Below are 12703 nucleotides of genomic sequence, written 5' to 3'. Positions count from 1 at the left end.
ACGTCGCCACCAGAGGGCGCTAGTATGTACATTTTTAATTAAATTTAATATTTCTGTTATTAGGCCGTTATTGTTAATATTTTTTTGTTAGAGTGTTCAATGTTTACACTTCAAATATTTATATCATCAATTTAATCACTTCTAATGTATGAAATGCTAAAATTTGAATAAACAATGTGTAATTTTTAAACAACCAATAAACAAACAAATATTTCATTGATAACAAAGAGAGCATCTTATTGGATAGACCCCAAGAAGATATAAATATTACCACCTACCTACCCACCAATCTTACCTGCCGAAAATGTTTCACCTTCTCACACATTCTGCGATCCGAATATTGAATCTGCTTGAAACCTCTTCCGAATAAGTTTGAGTCTCATTTTAGTAATTTTCGGAGCGAAATAAATCGAGAAATTGATTTTTGTCATTAGGAGAGCAGAATGTGTTAGGAGGCTGAAATATTTCAACAGATGTTCGCGTGATTTCAACATTTTTTAAAATTTAGACTTGATATTCATCTTATGATAATTATTGGTAAGTGTAAAACTTTGTATTTCCTACTAAATTGATTGCGTTCATTAATGATTTTACCCATTCTCGATCCCGCTCGGATCAAATACCTTTGGGCACCGCAGCTGATTGTTTTGGAAGTTATGGACGATCTTGCATCAAACGACAATTTAAAATTGACTTGTCTCGAACATCCTTTAGATTTTCTTCGGATATAAGTTGGATACCATACGGACAGAGTCCTAGAAAACTGATCAAAACTTCAAATGTAAGTATAAATGCGTTTTTGGTCCTAGAATTTTGATTAATTTGTTTTGTTTTTCAAAGACTACTATCACAGGACTATGTGGAGGCAATTGTGGTGGATGCAAGTTCAATCCCAACATTGGCCTCAAGGTGGAGATCACATGATGTGAATTCAATCCACCCAAGGAAACCTCATCTAAAACGATCCGGAACACATTTGGTACAAAGCAGCTCTCTATTCTCCTCGGAAATAATCTTGTCTTTTACAATACGTGCCATTTAAATCATTGCCAAATATAATGTTTACACTGTGTAGAAATTTAATTGAGGTACATATTTTCTTTGTATTGAACGTATGCAATTATTGATGACTGCCATTATTTGTTAGATTTAGTGAAACTGCCAATTTCAATAATGATTGCAATTGTACAAAATGCCAGGCAGCTTTCTTAAAAAGTTTGAAATTGTGTAATTATTGTAATTATTAACATGTTTGTAATCTGTATGCAGGTACTTATTGACAGAGGAACAACGTAAAATTTGTTTTAAAGTTTTGCGTTTGTTTACAGTGATACCGAACTTCGGTTGACTATCAAAGTATTACAATAAAGCAAAAAATTGATGTTATGTTAGTGCTTTGTATGAATGTCGTTTGTTGACAATGGAAGACATTTTAAGCGATTAAATATTACAAATATTTGTGATTGTATTGATACATTAAAATATAAATAAAATCTTTTAATCTCAGTACTTGCCGTTTTTATTTAATTTCTCCCGACAGACTGGACCTACTTTATTGCAGTTTTTTGTATTTTACAGAGGAAACCCTTACCCTTTTATTTAAGGGATGAATGAACCCTACTAATGACTCAGAACGTACCAAAAATTGGTACTAAACTTTGGTAGGATTTGGAAGTTTTACACGATGTAAAAAAAACTTTTTATATCTTGTGATATACTAGTCTATTTTTATTATAGTTCGTGTTATTATATAGAAGAAGAATTACCCTTTCAGATGATATATGACTTTATTCTCTGAAGGGCCCAGATCTGCCCTAAAAATGTTATTAAACATTGGTATGGTTTGCAAATTTTTAAAACACTTCATAAAAGATTGCTTATATCTTGCGCTTTGTTATTATTATTTTTCGTTTTCTTATAGAAATGAATTTATGCTTTTGTTTAATACGTGACTCGACACTCTTAAAGTTTCTGCGCAGCCCTAAAAATGTTATTAAAAATCCACAATTTAATGTTAGAAAGTGTTGAAACCCAACAAAAAATCATTTAAATAATGTTGAAATCACGCGAACATCCGTTGAAAAATTTCAACCTCCTTGCACATTCTGCTCTCCTAATAACACAAATCAATTTTTCAATTTATTTCGCTCCGAAAATTATTAAAATGCGACTCAACTTGATTCGGAAGAGGTTTCAAGCATATTCAATATTCGGATCGCAGAATGTGTGAGAAGGTGAAACATTTTCGGCAGGTAAGATTGGTGGGTAGGTAGGTGGTAATATTTATATCTTCTTGGGGTCTATCCAATAAGATGCTCTCTTTGTTATCAATGAAATATTTGTTTGTTTATTGGTTGTTTAAAGTATACACATTTGTTTCTTTACATTTCAACTAGTTTATCACATTAGAAGCAAAAATTTTGATGACATAATTACCTAAAATGTAAGCATAATTTTGTACATACATACTCAATTAAAAAAATACTAACAATAAAAGATAAACATAAAAAAATTAAATTCAATTAAAATTAGTATACTAGCGCCCTCTATTAGCAGACACAAATTCCACTATTTAAAGTTTCTGTATTCAAATAGAAAAATCTTTTAGTTATAAACCTCACCACTAGGGGACGCCATAGGTATTAAAACTTCAAAAATACCTGGAAACATCAACCATTTTTATCAAAAAATAGAGTATTTTTAATAACAATTTTAGGGCCATTCTAAACTATTGATAGGGCAAAGTGATATATCAAATAAAAGTTCAACTCTTCTTCTATGAGAAAACATAAAATTGAGTAAGCTTGGGTTAGCAGATCGCGAGATATTAAGGTTTTTTTACAGCGTGTTTTAAAAAATTGCAAATTATGCCAAAGTTTAATGCCATTTTTAGCCCTGTTCCGAGCCCTTTAGAGGGTTATGTTATATATCAAATGAAAGGGCAACTCTTCTTCTATAAGAAAACTTAAAATTGAATAAGATTGGGGCAGCGGATCACGAGATATTGAGGTTTATACACAGCGTGTTTTGAAAAATTGCAAATTATGCCAAAGTTTAATGCCACTTTTTGCCCTGTTCTGAGCCCTTCAGAGGGTTATGTTATATATCAAATAAAAGAGCAACTCTTCTTCTATAAGAAAACATAAAATTGAATAAAATTTGGTCAGCGGATCCCGAGGTATGAAGCTTTTTTCACAGTGTGTTTTGAAAAATTGCAAATTATGCCAAAGTTTAATGCCATTTGTAGCCCTGCTCTGAGCCCTTCAGAGGGTTATTTTATATATCAAATGAAAGGGCAACTCTTCTTCTATACAAAAACATAAAACTGAATAAGATTGGGTTAGTGAATCGCGAGATATTAAGGTTTTTTCACAGCGTCTTTGGACAAATTGCAAATTATGCCAAAGTTTAATGCCATTTTTAGGCCTGTCCTGAGCCCTTCAGAGAGTTAAGTTATATATAACATAAAAGGGCAACTCTTCTTCTATAAGAAAACATAAAACTGAATAAGATTGGGTTAGCGAATCGCGAGATATTAAGGTTTTTTCACAGCGTGTTTTGAAAAATAGCAAATTATGCCAAAGTTTAATGCCATTTTTAGCCCTGTTCTGAGCCCCTCAGAGGGTAATGTTATATATCAAATGAAAGGGCAACTCTTCTTCTATAAGGAAACATAAAATTGAATGAGATTGGGACAGCGGATCACGAGATATTGAGGTTTTTTCACAGTGTATTTTGAAAAATTGCAAATTATGCCAAAGTTTAATGCCACTTTTAGGCCTGATCTAAGCCCTTCAGAGGGATGTCATATAAATAAAAAACATACAAAGCACAGGAATAATCAGTAAAGCCTCTATGGAAGAATTCCCCCACATAAGAGATCTCTGCTTTATTGAAAACGTATTTTCACAATATAAATGTCAAAAATTAATATACTTTCCTTGGAAACGTACAGGTTGGATTTATTTCAATGTAATGTCCGTAATAGGACTTGCTACCTCTAAATATGTTCAATTAACATAGAACACAACGCCCAGCAGTTAAATTTAAATCAATATTCTTATATCAATACAAAAATGAAACAATATTTAATTATTATGGAACGCACAACGTCCGCATGAATAGATACGTCTGATTAAAATTAATATTAATATCTTGTTAAATGGTAATCGCGTGTGTGCTTGTTTAGTCGGTGCCATTTGGCGAATGCCACGTCAGTCGCTCCTCGTAGAATTTGATAACAATCTGCGGGCATTTGATGTTCGCCTGGGAAGCTGGCACGAGATCAGCTTCATCTCTACCTGCCCATTTCATCAGGAACATTAACGGCCCTAGAAATTAAAAAACAAACAAAAAAATTAATAAAAATTCAACATTTTTAATGAATATTTATACCTGAACTATCTGTAGCACCAATAATCTTCACAGGCGTGTAGCCCTTGTCAAACCATGAACCTTCTTCTCCTTCTTGCTGGCTTTGGCTTCCGCAGTCGGCGTGCCTGCATGTTTCCTCTTCCGGGTCTTCTCCTCTTCATTCTTCGCATACTCCACTTCAAAAGCCTGAATCATTCCAGGGCAGGTGAGATTTTTCTCTGGCTCCCAGGTATTGTCTTTATCTTCAAAGCCTTCCCATTTTAATAGGTATTCAACGACGCATTTGTCATTGAGGCGTTTGTCAAGTATTTTTTCCACAACAAACTCTGATTCTGTCATTTTCCTTGGAAGTTGTGGTTCCGCCTAGAGAAATAAATACATTAAAATCGAAATTACTTACTGGATATTCGGATTTATAAGGAATGTAATAACTGTACCATTATGTCAAGAAATTCTTCATGCAATGCTCGCACAAACTATAATAAACAAAACAATAATTTAGTACAGAAAAATGATTAAATACAGCAGGAATGGAGGAGAATTTCAGTAAAACGTGTAATTCTAAATGATTCTAAGCTTCTAATACAAGATACAAGCACAAAACACATACAAATAAGAACATTTTTGTAAAATAAGAACAAAACAGGTGTCTAGTACCAAAAGATCAAAAATTTCACACAAACATACATTGAATTACTCCCAGAATACTAAATATTGCATTATTTCTGTTGATTGTGCGAAATTTGAGGATTTTACAAATTCGCGCTTTTGTGATTCTAGGTTATAACAAGTTTGTTTTTGATAAATAAAATAAATGAATTTGATGTAAGCTTATCTAACTAGCTACTTACGGTGTAATGCAGTATTAATTTAGACGCTGTAACAAAATCTACGTGTGGCAAACCGCTGATTATGCAGTTTATAAGATTATGGGTATTTGTTTTGCCGCTGCTTGCTTACACTTGACGCGTTTGATGATGGCTTGGCGTACAAGTAATTGTAGAAGAAGTGGAAGCACAAGCCAAATTACTATAAGGTTAGAAACGAAAAAGCACGAAGATACGCGAAGCGTAAGTCAAAATGTTTTACGCTTGTTTATTATAGGCAACTTATTATACACCAAAGTTTAAAAATGCGCAACTTGAACTTTGAACTGTTTAAACAATATCTACTTATATCTCATTAAGAGTTAATATAACTTCATTCCATATGTCTCCAGTTTAAAATGTACTCAAATACTTGCTTTGTGAAGGTTTTGATAGTGTTTACTTTAGTTATTATTGAAAATGAGTGCAAAAGACCAAATTTCATTCTTTTTCTCACAGATGATCAAGATTTACTCTTAGATAGCATGATACCAATGCAATCAACGATTAAAAACATAGCTAATGATGGAATAACATTTACTGAAGCCGTAAGTACACAAATAATATAAATAAATATAATATCTTACTTTCTTTTACGTTTATTTACGTTTAGTACGCGCATTCGCCAATTTGTTGTCCAAGCAGAAGTTCATTGTTAACCGGCAAATATCTACACAATATACACGTGTATAACAACTCAATTAACGGTAATTGTTCGAGTAATGAATGGCAGAATACACATGAAACCCGCACAATTGCATCTTATCTAAAATCTAGTGGTTATGTCAACTTTTATGCAGGCAAATATTTAAATCAAGTAAGTAGTTCATTTAAACTATAAAATGTAACAAAAAATTATTAAATTTTTAATACTTTTAGTATGGAAATAAAAATGCAAATGGTTTATCACATATTCCACCTGGTTATGACTGGTGGTATGGATTGGAAGGCAACTCAAAGTATCATAACTTTACATTATCGATAAACGGCACAAAAGTTGATTTTCATCAAGAATATTTAACTGATTTAATAGTAAAACATTCCAAAACAAATTATTAGTATATTATTAACTGTTATTATGTTCCAGGGTACTTATGCGCTTGATTTCTTATCACACAAACCTCTGGATAAAGAATTCTTCATGATATTAGCCCCTCCAGCTGCTCACGCACCATTTACCCCAGCAAATAGACATTCAGATAAGTTTCCAACAGTTAAAACCAAGAAAATGCACAATTTTAATGCTTCAGCTACAAAAGTAAGTAAAACACTGATTTTTGACTCTTTAGATTATTAAAATTAATTCAAATTTTAGAAACATTGGATAACACAGCTTCCACCCAAATATCTACCTGAAGATATTACGATTTTAGATGATATACAACGTAAAAGGTGGCAAACATTACTAAGTGTGGATGAGTTAGTTGAAAATGTTGTTAATAAGTTGAAAAACTTGAATATTCTCGATGAAACTTACTTGATATTTACATCTGACAATGGTTTTCATATAGGTAAAATTATTTTCTTTATTTTTAGCGTTTTTTGGTGTTTAAAATAATTTTATGAATATTTAAGGACAATTTGGTTTACCATGGGATAAAAGACAGCCTTACCAAACAGATATTCACATTCCTTTTCTAATGAAAGGTCCAAAACTACCTAAAAAGGAACTTTTTAATCATCCAGTAAGTTTGGTTGACTTGGCACCAACCATTTTGACCTTAGCGAACGCCACAGTGCCCGAAGACATGGATGGAATATCATTTGCACACTTATTCAACTCGCAAGATAATAAAAACAAGGAAAACGAGCGAAATCTTGTTTTCATTGAATATTTCGGCGAAGGTAACGCGCATTCCGTTGAGAAAGCATGCAATTTCTCAGAGGAAGACGCCGAGAATCTCAGTGTAAGAAATAATAATAAATAATAGTTTATTTGTTTAAATAATATTAATTTAAGCATTAATTTTAGGAATGCTCATTGGAAAACTGGTGTAAATGCCAAGATTCAAGAAATAATACGTATACATGCACGTTAACGTTCAACATTGCAACAAAAACAAAATATTGTTTATTTAGAGACAAAAGGGTGAGTATATTATAATATAATAAGTTGTTATTGCATTTTATATAAAAAAACATTAAGATAACTTTTTTTTAAATAAATTTGCAGAATTTCATGGAATTTTACAACTTAGTCCAAGATCCATACGAATTAAACAACAAAGCGCCGTTTCTCACATCAAAAGAACATAAAATTCATCAACATTTATTGTCAGAGTATAAAAAATGTACAGGAAAGTCATGTCATGATTTAGTTCTTAAAAGTTACGACAAAATATAAAATATTCTTTAAATTTGTTTGATATTGAAATCAATACAAGTATAAAATATAAAATAAAATATATAAAAACGTACGTTTTGAATCAATCTTCATATGATGGTTTTCTTTCTGCACGCATAAAAATCATGTCGCTGTTTTTGCTCAGCATCGAAATAAGGTCGCATCTCCTCCAACTTCTTTGTGTTCATCTCGTGCAGCTCATCGACCGATGGCAAATCTCCTTGAAAGTCTGAAGGTAGACAAGACTTGGGAATAACTTCTTTGTGAAACTTGGACATGTCATCAGTCGGTGGATGAAAATGTATCTTAAACAAAAATATTGATTGTAAAACCCATCAATAATATAAAAATGAATCGCAAAATCTGTTGGTAAGCGCATAACTCAATAACGCCTAAACCAATTTGGCCAATTCTTTTTTTAAATGTTTGTTTAAGTCCAAGGATGGTTTTTACAGCGAGAAAAATTTGAATAATTGCCGGGAAAACCCTAAAGGCAGTGCATTATTAGCAATTCTTTATATAATTAATTCCTTTAAAATAAAATTGCGTATCTTATTGATAGAATTGACACATATTATGACAAGAACAAGAGAGTAAAAACATATTACATTTTTATTAAACACTACCAGGACGAAATCGCGGGTAAAACAAGTAAAAAAAATAAAAATAACATTTTTAGACTTACTTGATTGTATAATTCTTTCCTGATGAAAGGTTTTAAAATCATCATAACTTTATCGATGAAATATTGTGTATTAACCACATGAATCTGCTTCAATTTGACCGGTAGCCCATCCTGGAGATAATAAGCAAATTTCTTGATTGCACTCATTTTTATCCTGGTTAAATGCATCAAACCAACCTACAATAAACAAAAATTATATATGAACCAATAATTAATTTAATAAGATATTATTATACATACTCCTTGCATGTCAAATAAAATCACCAAGCCTTTCGGTGGATAATCATACACTGCTGAGTCTAATGTCATGAATAACAACTTCATCGAGTGTTCCATGTGGTAATGAGATGAGGAAAAGTCTTGCAGACGATGGAATAAAATCGCACAGTCATCAGGCGTCCTCTTAGGAAATATAGAATATCGTCTAAAAAATACATTCATGAATAATTAATTTTTTAGTCTTAAAATTAAATTTTATTTACTTACATGACATTCAATTGATATTGCAAATCTTCTCGCTCCAGACATCTCTCATCAAACAATTCAGGTCCTGATAATCTAGCCTTGAAAAACTCTTTTATCGTTCTGATAGTAAAATCCAAATCTCTGTCGCAAGATAACAAAAACAAAGCGATTTGTTCGTCAGTTAACGGTGGCACATTCACATCTTGAAGTTTATCTTCCAACACAATTATTTCCTCACGAGTAATCCGTCCGTTATCAATTAATGCTTGTACTTGAAACGCACATTTTGGCTCCACAGGTTTATTATTATCTGTATTTGGCATGTTTATATTTTATTCCCCGTCTGAAACAATATTTACGAATCAATCAATAAATCAATCAATGAAAACTTGATTTATTGTGAAGTGAAGTGAAGTGAAGTTTAGTTCTGCACTGTTTATATTATACTGATTAATAATGCACTGCGTGTGTATACTTCTGTGTTTGATGATGAAACGTGAATTTGCAAGAACTGCAAAATGTCGCAATTATCGCAATTGGAGTGGTGCGGAGCGTGTGAGTACCGAGACTGAGCGCAAACCGTGTAAATCGTAAAACACAAAACGCAAAAGTTGAAAGTGAACGCGCTGCATGAGTGATATTGATGTTAAAGCCACTTGCGACACACAAAGGTAATACCAGGTAATAGGTAATAGGTAATAATCATAATAATAGTCTAACGGTAATCAAATATTGATTTATTTACAGTTTTAAGTTCATTTTGTTGCTGTGGTAATTAATTTATATGTTGTTATTTGGTTTTGTGTTTAAATTTAAAAAAAAATCGTATTTATGCTCCGCCCACTTTAGTATGCTCTCATTGGTTAGTTTTGAATTAAGGAAAAATGCATGCACAGTAAAAACTTTTTGTTTAATTGAGTTATAATAATTTTAATGTGTTTTAGTGCAATTAAAGCAATGTTTATTAGTTATTAAATGTTTATTTCCGCTATAAATTGTTTATTTAAGCTTTTTTATGAGTTTTATAGTTTAATTATTAAATTATGCTCCGCCTACTTGTTGATTTGTAATTGGTTTATTTTAAACTGACGCATGCGCAGCATTTATAATGATTTAAACCAATTTTCACAAATTTTCGTGTTTTAAACATATTTTCACTTATATTCTATTGTGATACTAACCTTTTTACTTCTACTGATTACAACTGACACACTTTAAACTAATTTAAAAAGAAATGACTATGAGCAAACACTTTTGGTGTTAAGTGTACAATAAAAGCGAATAAAACAGAATGAGGCACTCTAAACAACTGAAGAATGTAGAAAATCTATACGTTTCTATAATTCAAATCATTTCGTCAGAGTTCAATCGCTACAGGCGGTTCAAACGTGTCAGACGGTACAAACTAGTTAGTAAAAGTGTCTGTGACGCGGTGCGTTTACCTGACACATGAATAATTAATACATAGTTGTGGTTTTTTAAATGTTATCAGAGAACCGTTCGCGATAAAACAAAAATTCTTTCAGTAGTAGAACAAGTGATAAATTATGTGTATATATTGATAGTGATTTGTTATGTAGGTAATTGTGCACAAAAGTTATTAACAATTTAATTTTGGTTTGGTGGAAATTTTTAAATAAATGTAAATTTCGTTGTAACTTTTGAACAAAAGCGTGTATTATTAAAATTTTGAAGGATTTAGATTTATTACTTAATACTTAATAAACTAATATAAAGAACATTTGTGTAAGTTAATTAATTTATGAATAATTAATTAAAAACTAAGCAAATAACAAAAAAATGTTGACATAAAAAAGAGTGCTGCATATATTTTATTTTATTACTCAAAAAGGATATAAGCTAAAAGAATAATTCTTTTAGTCATTGATTCTCTACTAAATTCTGCATCAGATAACATTAATATGATATAAATAAAATAAATATTAAAAAAGTTACACGTCATTAAACTTTGACTTTTAAAAATTAAATAAAAGTAGAACCAAATTGTTTATATCTATCAACAACAAATTATTATCAACAAAACTATTATTATTCATAATAAAAACACTAATATTAAACAAAATAAAAAAAGAATCATAAAAATATCTCAATTAGTTTAAAAGTTATCAACAAAAAACTAAAATATTTCAACTTGAATATCTCCACTGCATTACAATCAAGTTCCACTCACAAAAAACAACTTTCCACCAACAAAAAAAATCTAAAAATAATTTATATCATCTCCTATCCATTGTATAAATTAAAAAATAAAATACTACATAATATATCACATCAAAATTTAACCTTAACATTGACCTTTCGTCTAAAATCCCAAAATTAAACTCTTAAAAACCCAAAAAAGTCTTTGAACTCTCTAACCAGCCTATACTCTTACTATAATGATATTCATTCAAATATTTAGTCAACCAGCACACACCTAAACATCCGTACACATCCACAAACATATTTCAGTTTAACTCACTTGAATATTCGTATTATATATGTAGGTAAAGATTCGAGTCAAGTAGTAACAAGTTACAGGTACACGTGTACACATACTCTCAGCACTCGACGTCCAGTTAAATTTAAACTGCACCGATGTATGACTCGACAATCTATATTTAGGTTTACATTCCGTTTCAAGTTCAATATTGTTCAGCATCATTTATATTAACATAATACCTCAACCCACATCAATAAACTTATACAATACTGTCGAATATGTCAATATGTCTGTATATTCATATAACATAACCTTATTCAGACACTATTTTCTCATTTTTTGTTCTTTTTACATAAAATTTTGGGTATTTTATTGTTTATTCTGTTAAGTAAGAATAATATAATCAAAATAAAACAAAAATGATTAAAATCTGTTCAGCCATTCGTGAGATATATTTATTTTAACATAAAAGAGGTTATGTATACGTAGCTATATATTGTAATGTATTTTAAATGGATAAAATTGTTTTTATTGTATGCTCGATATGAAGCGCAGTTTTAATCCGCTTTTTATAGCATGAAAAGCAAAAAGCATCCGAGTAATAAAAACGAGGTTACGGCGCGCATAAAATTACCATTACAAGCGGCACTGATTGACAACGCTTCAATAATTTCCATAACCGAATAAAGGAATTTATAATCGAAATAGTGCACGCGGTAAAAGTGATTTGCATGCGACGCATATATATTTTTCGCATTCACGTTATTTAAATTTATTTTCCTGCTTATCATCCACATCCACGCAAAACGCAAAAATCTACGCTTTACTCGTAAATCCAACTATACACACATAATAATAATAAACAGCGACATCTACAATTCAAGTTTATAACTACAGAACTAATCAATACACCACTTTATGTATAACTATCATAACCTCACTATAAGAGAATGCGGTATGACATCCATTACAATACGACAGCATATCAGCTCGATAATAAGTAATAATGCCCTATACTTAAGAGATTATACACGATAGTGCATAAGAATAATTAATTTTACACTCGATTAACTTCCAAGTTATTATATTTTATTTTAAAGGCAAATGCAATAAACAATGGCAGTGGGCGTGCACATTATGGGCAATAATTTATGAGCCGTATCATAAACCGTGTGCTGTGCAGTTATTCATGACGCAGTTAATACACATGTTTATTTAACAAATAGGTAAAATAAAACAACGATTACCTGGCCAGCGATATACATCAGCAAAAGAAATTATGCACATCGTGTCACATTTGAGGTTAGCAGCTGTCAAAAATCAATACAGCGGCCATTACATGAACTAAATTCACAATATCATTTAATATATATTAATTAATTAATTATTTTTTAATTGGATGAATTAATACGATGCGTAAAATATATCCGATTGTTATGTCATGATATCACATCTAAAGCGACAAAAGAATACGCCATAATATAAATTATAACGCGTGAAAAATTTAATTAATTTATGAAATCATA

General features: G+C 30.9%; 4 protein-coding genes across 8 annotated transcripts in view; 1 reads left to right on the top strand and 3 right to left on the bottom strand.

Moving 5' to 3' along the window:
- The window catches only part of LOC135803323 (uncharacterized), a 78947-nt gene that overhangs the window by 47572 nt on the left and 18672 nt on the right, over window positions 1-12703 (bottom strand). The window lies entirely within an intron of this gene.
- Window positions 3839-5416, bottom strand: LOC135803204 (chromobox protein homolog 1-like). Its single transcript, XM_065316785.1, is given in 5 exon segments — window positions 3839-4331; window positions 4396-4458; window positions 4461-4737; window positions 4812-4850; window positions 5226-5416. Coding segments are annotated over 4 exon segments (489 nt in total). The 5' UTR covers window positions 4815-4850; window positions 5226-5416; the 3' UTR covers window positions 3839-4185.
- LOC135801242 (N-acetylglucosamine-6-sulfatase-like) lies at window positions 5537-7657 on the top strand. The gene is made up of 8 exons (XM_065314656.1): window positions 5537-5788; window positions 5854-6057; window positions 6120-6272; window positions 6328-6498; window positions 6556-6751; window positions 6816-7147; window positions 7213-7329; window positions 7414-7657. The coding sequence occupies exons 1-8, from the start codon at window positions 5600-5602 to the stop codon at window positions 7582-7584; spliced, it is 1533 nt and encodes a 510-aa protein (XP_065170728.1). The 5' UTR covers window positions 5537-5599; the 3' UTR covers window positions 7585-7657.
- On the bottom strand, window positions 7494-12499 carry LOC135801250 (alpha-tocopherol transfer protein-like). 5 transcript variants are annotated; one of them, XM_065314689.1, is made up of 5 exons: window positions 12425-12499; window positions 8756-9077; window positions 8510-8693; window positions 8270-8446; window positions 7494-7889 (listed from the first exon to the last, which is right to left on the bottom strand). In XM_065314689.1, the coding sequence occupies exons 2-5, from the start codon at window positions 9055-9057 to the stop codon at window positions 7674-7676; spliced, it is 879 nt and encodes a 292-aa protein (XP_065170761.1). In that variant the 5' UTR covers window positions 9058-9077; window positions 12425-12499; the 3' UTR covers window positions 7494-7673. The 5 variants fall into 5 exon arrangements, with proteins under 5 accessions (XP_065170761.1, XP_065170769.1, XP_065170753.1 ...); XM_065314697.1 differs by lacking the exon at window positions 12425-12499 and adding an exon at window positions 11217-11235; XM_065314681.1 differs by lacking the exon at window positions 12425-12499 and adding an exon at window positions 9916-10098.

Source organism: Atheta coriaria, unplaced genomic scaffold (genome assembly GCF_025399875.1).
Source record: "Atheta coriaria isolate IRGN ID8LTWV9N9 unplaced genomic scaffold, Caltech_Dcor_3.1 hic_scaffold_2_pilon, whole genome shotgun sequence".
NCBI classification, from domain to species: Eukaryota; Metazoa; Arthropoda; class Insecta; order Coleoptera; family Staphylinidae; genus Dalotia; species Dalotia coriaria.
This window is presented reverse-complemented; position numbering and strand designations above follow the sequence as displayed.

Excerpts from the sequence above, each read along its gene's own strand:
- LOC135801242 (XM_065314656.1), top strand. The coding sequence starts at position 5,600 with ATGTACTCAAATACTTGCTTTGTGAAGGTTTTGATAGTGTTTACTTTA. Across the intron at positions 6,752-6,815 it reads TGACAATGGTTTTCATATAG|GACAATTTGGTTTACCATGG; the intron begins GTAAAATTATTT and ends TGAATATTTAAG. Across the intron at positions 7,330-7,413 it reads GTTTATTTAGAGACAAAAGG|AATTTCATGGAATTTTACAA; the intron begins GTGAGTATATTA and ends ATAAATTTGCAG.
- LOC135801250 (XM_065314689.1), bottom strand. The coding sequence starts at position 9,057 with ATGCCAAATACAGATAATAATAAACCTGTGGAGCCAAAATGTGCGTTT. Across the intron at positions 8,447-8,509 it reads TTTTATTTGACATGCAAGGA|GTTGGTTTGATGCATTTAAC; the intron begins GTATGTATAATA and ends TGTTTATTGTAG. Across the intron at positions 7,890-8,269 it reads GGAAAGAATTATACAATCAA|ATACATTTTCATCCACCGAC; the intron begins GTAAGTCTAAAA and ends TTTTTGTTTAAG.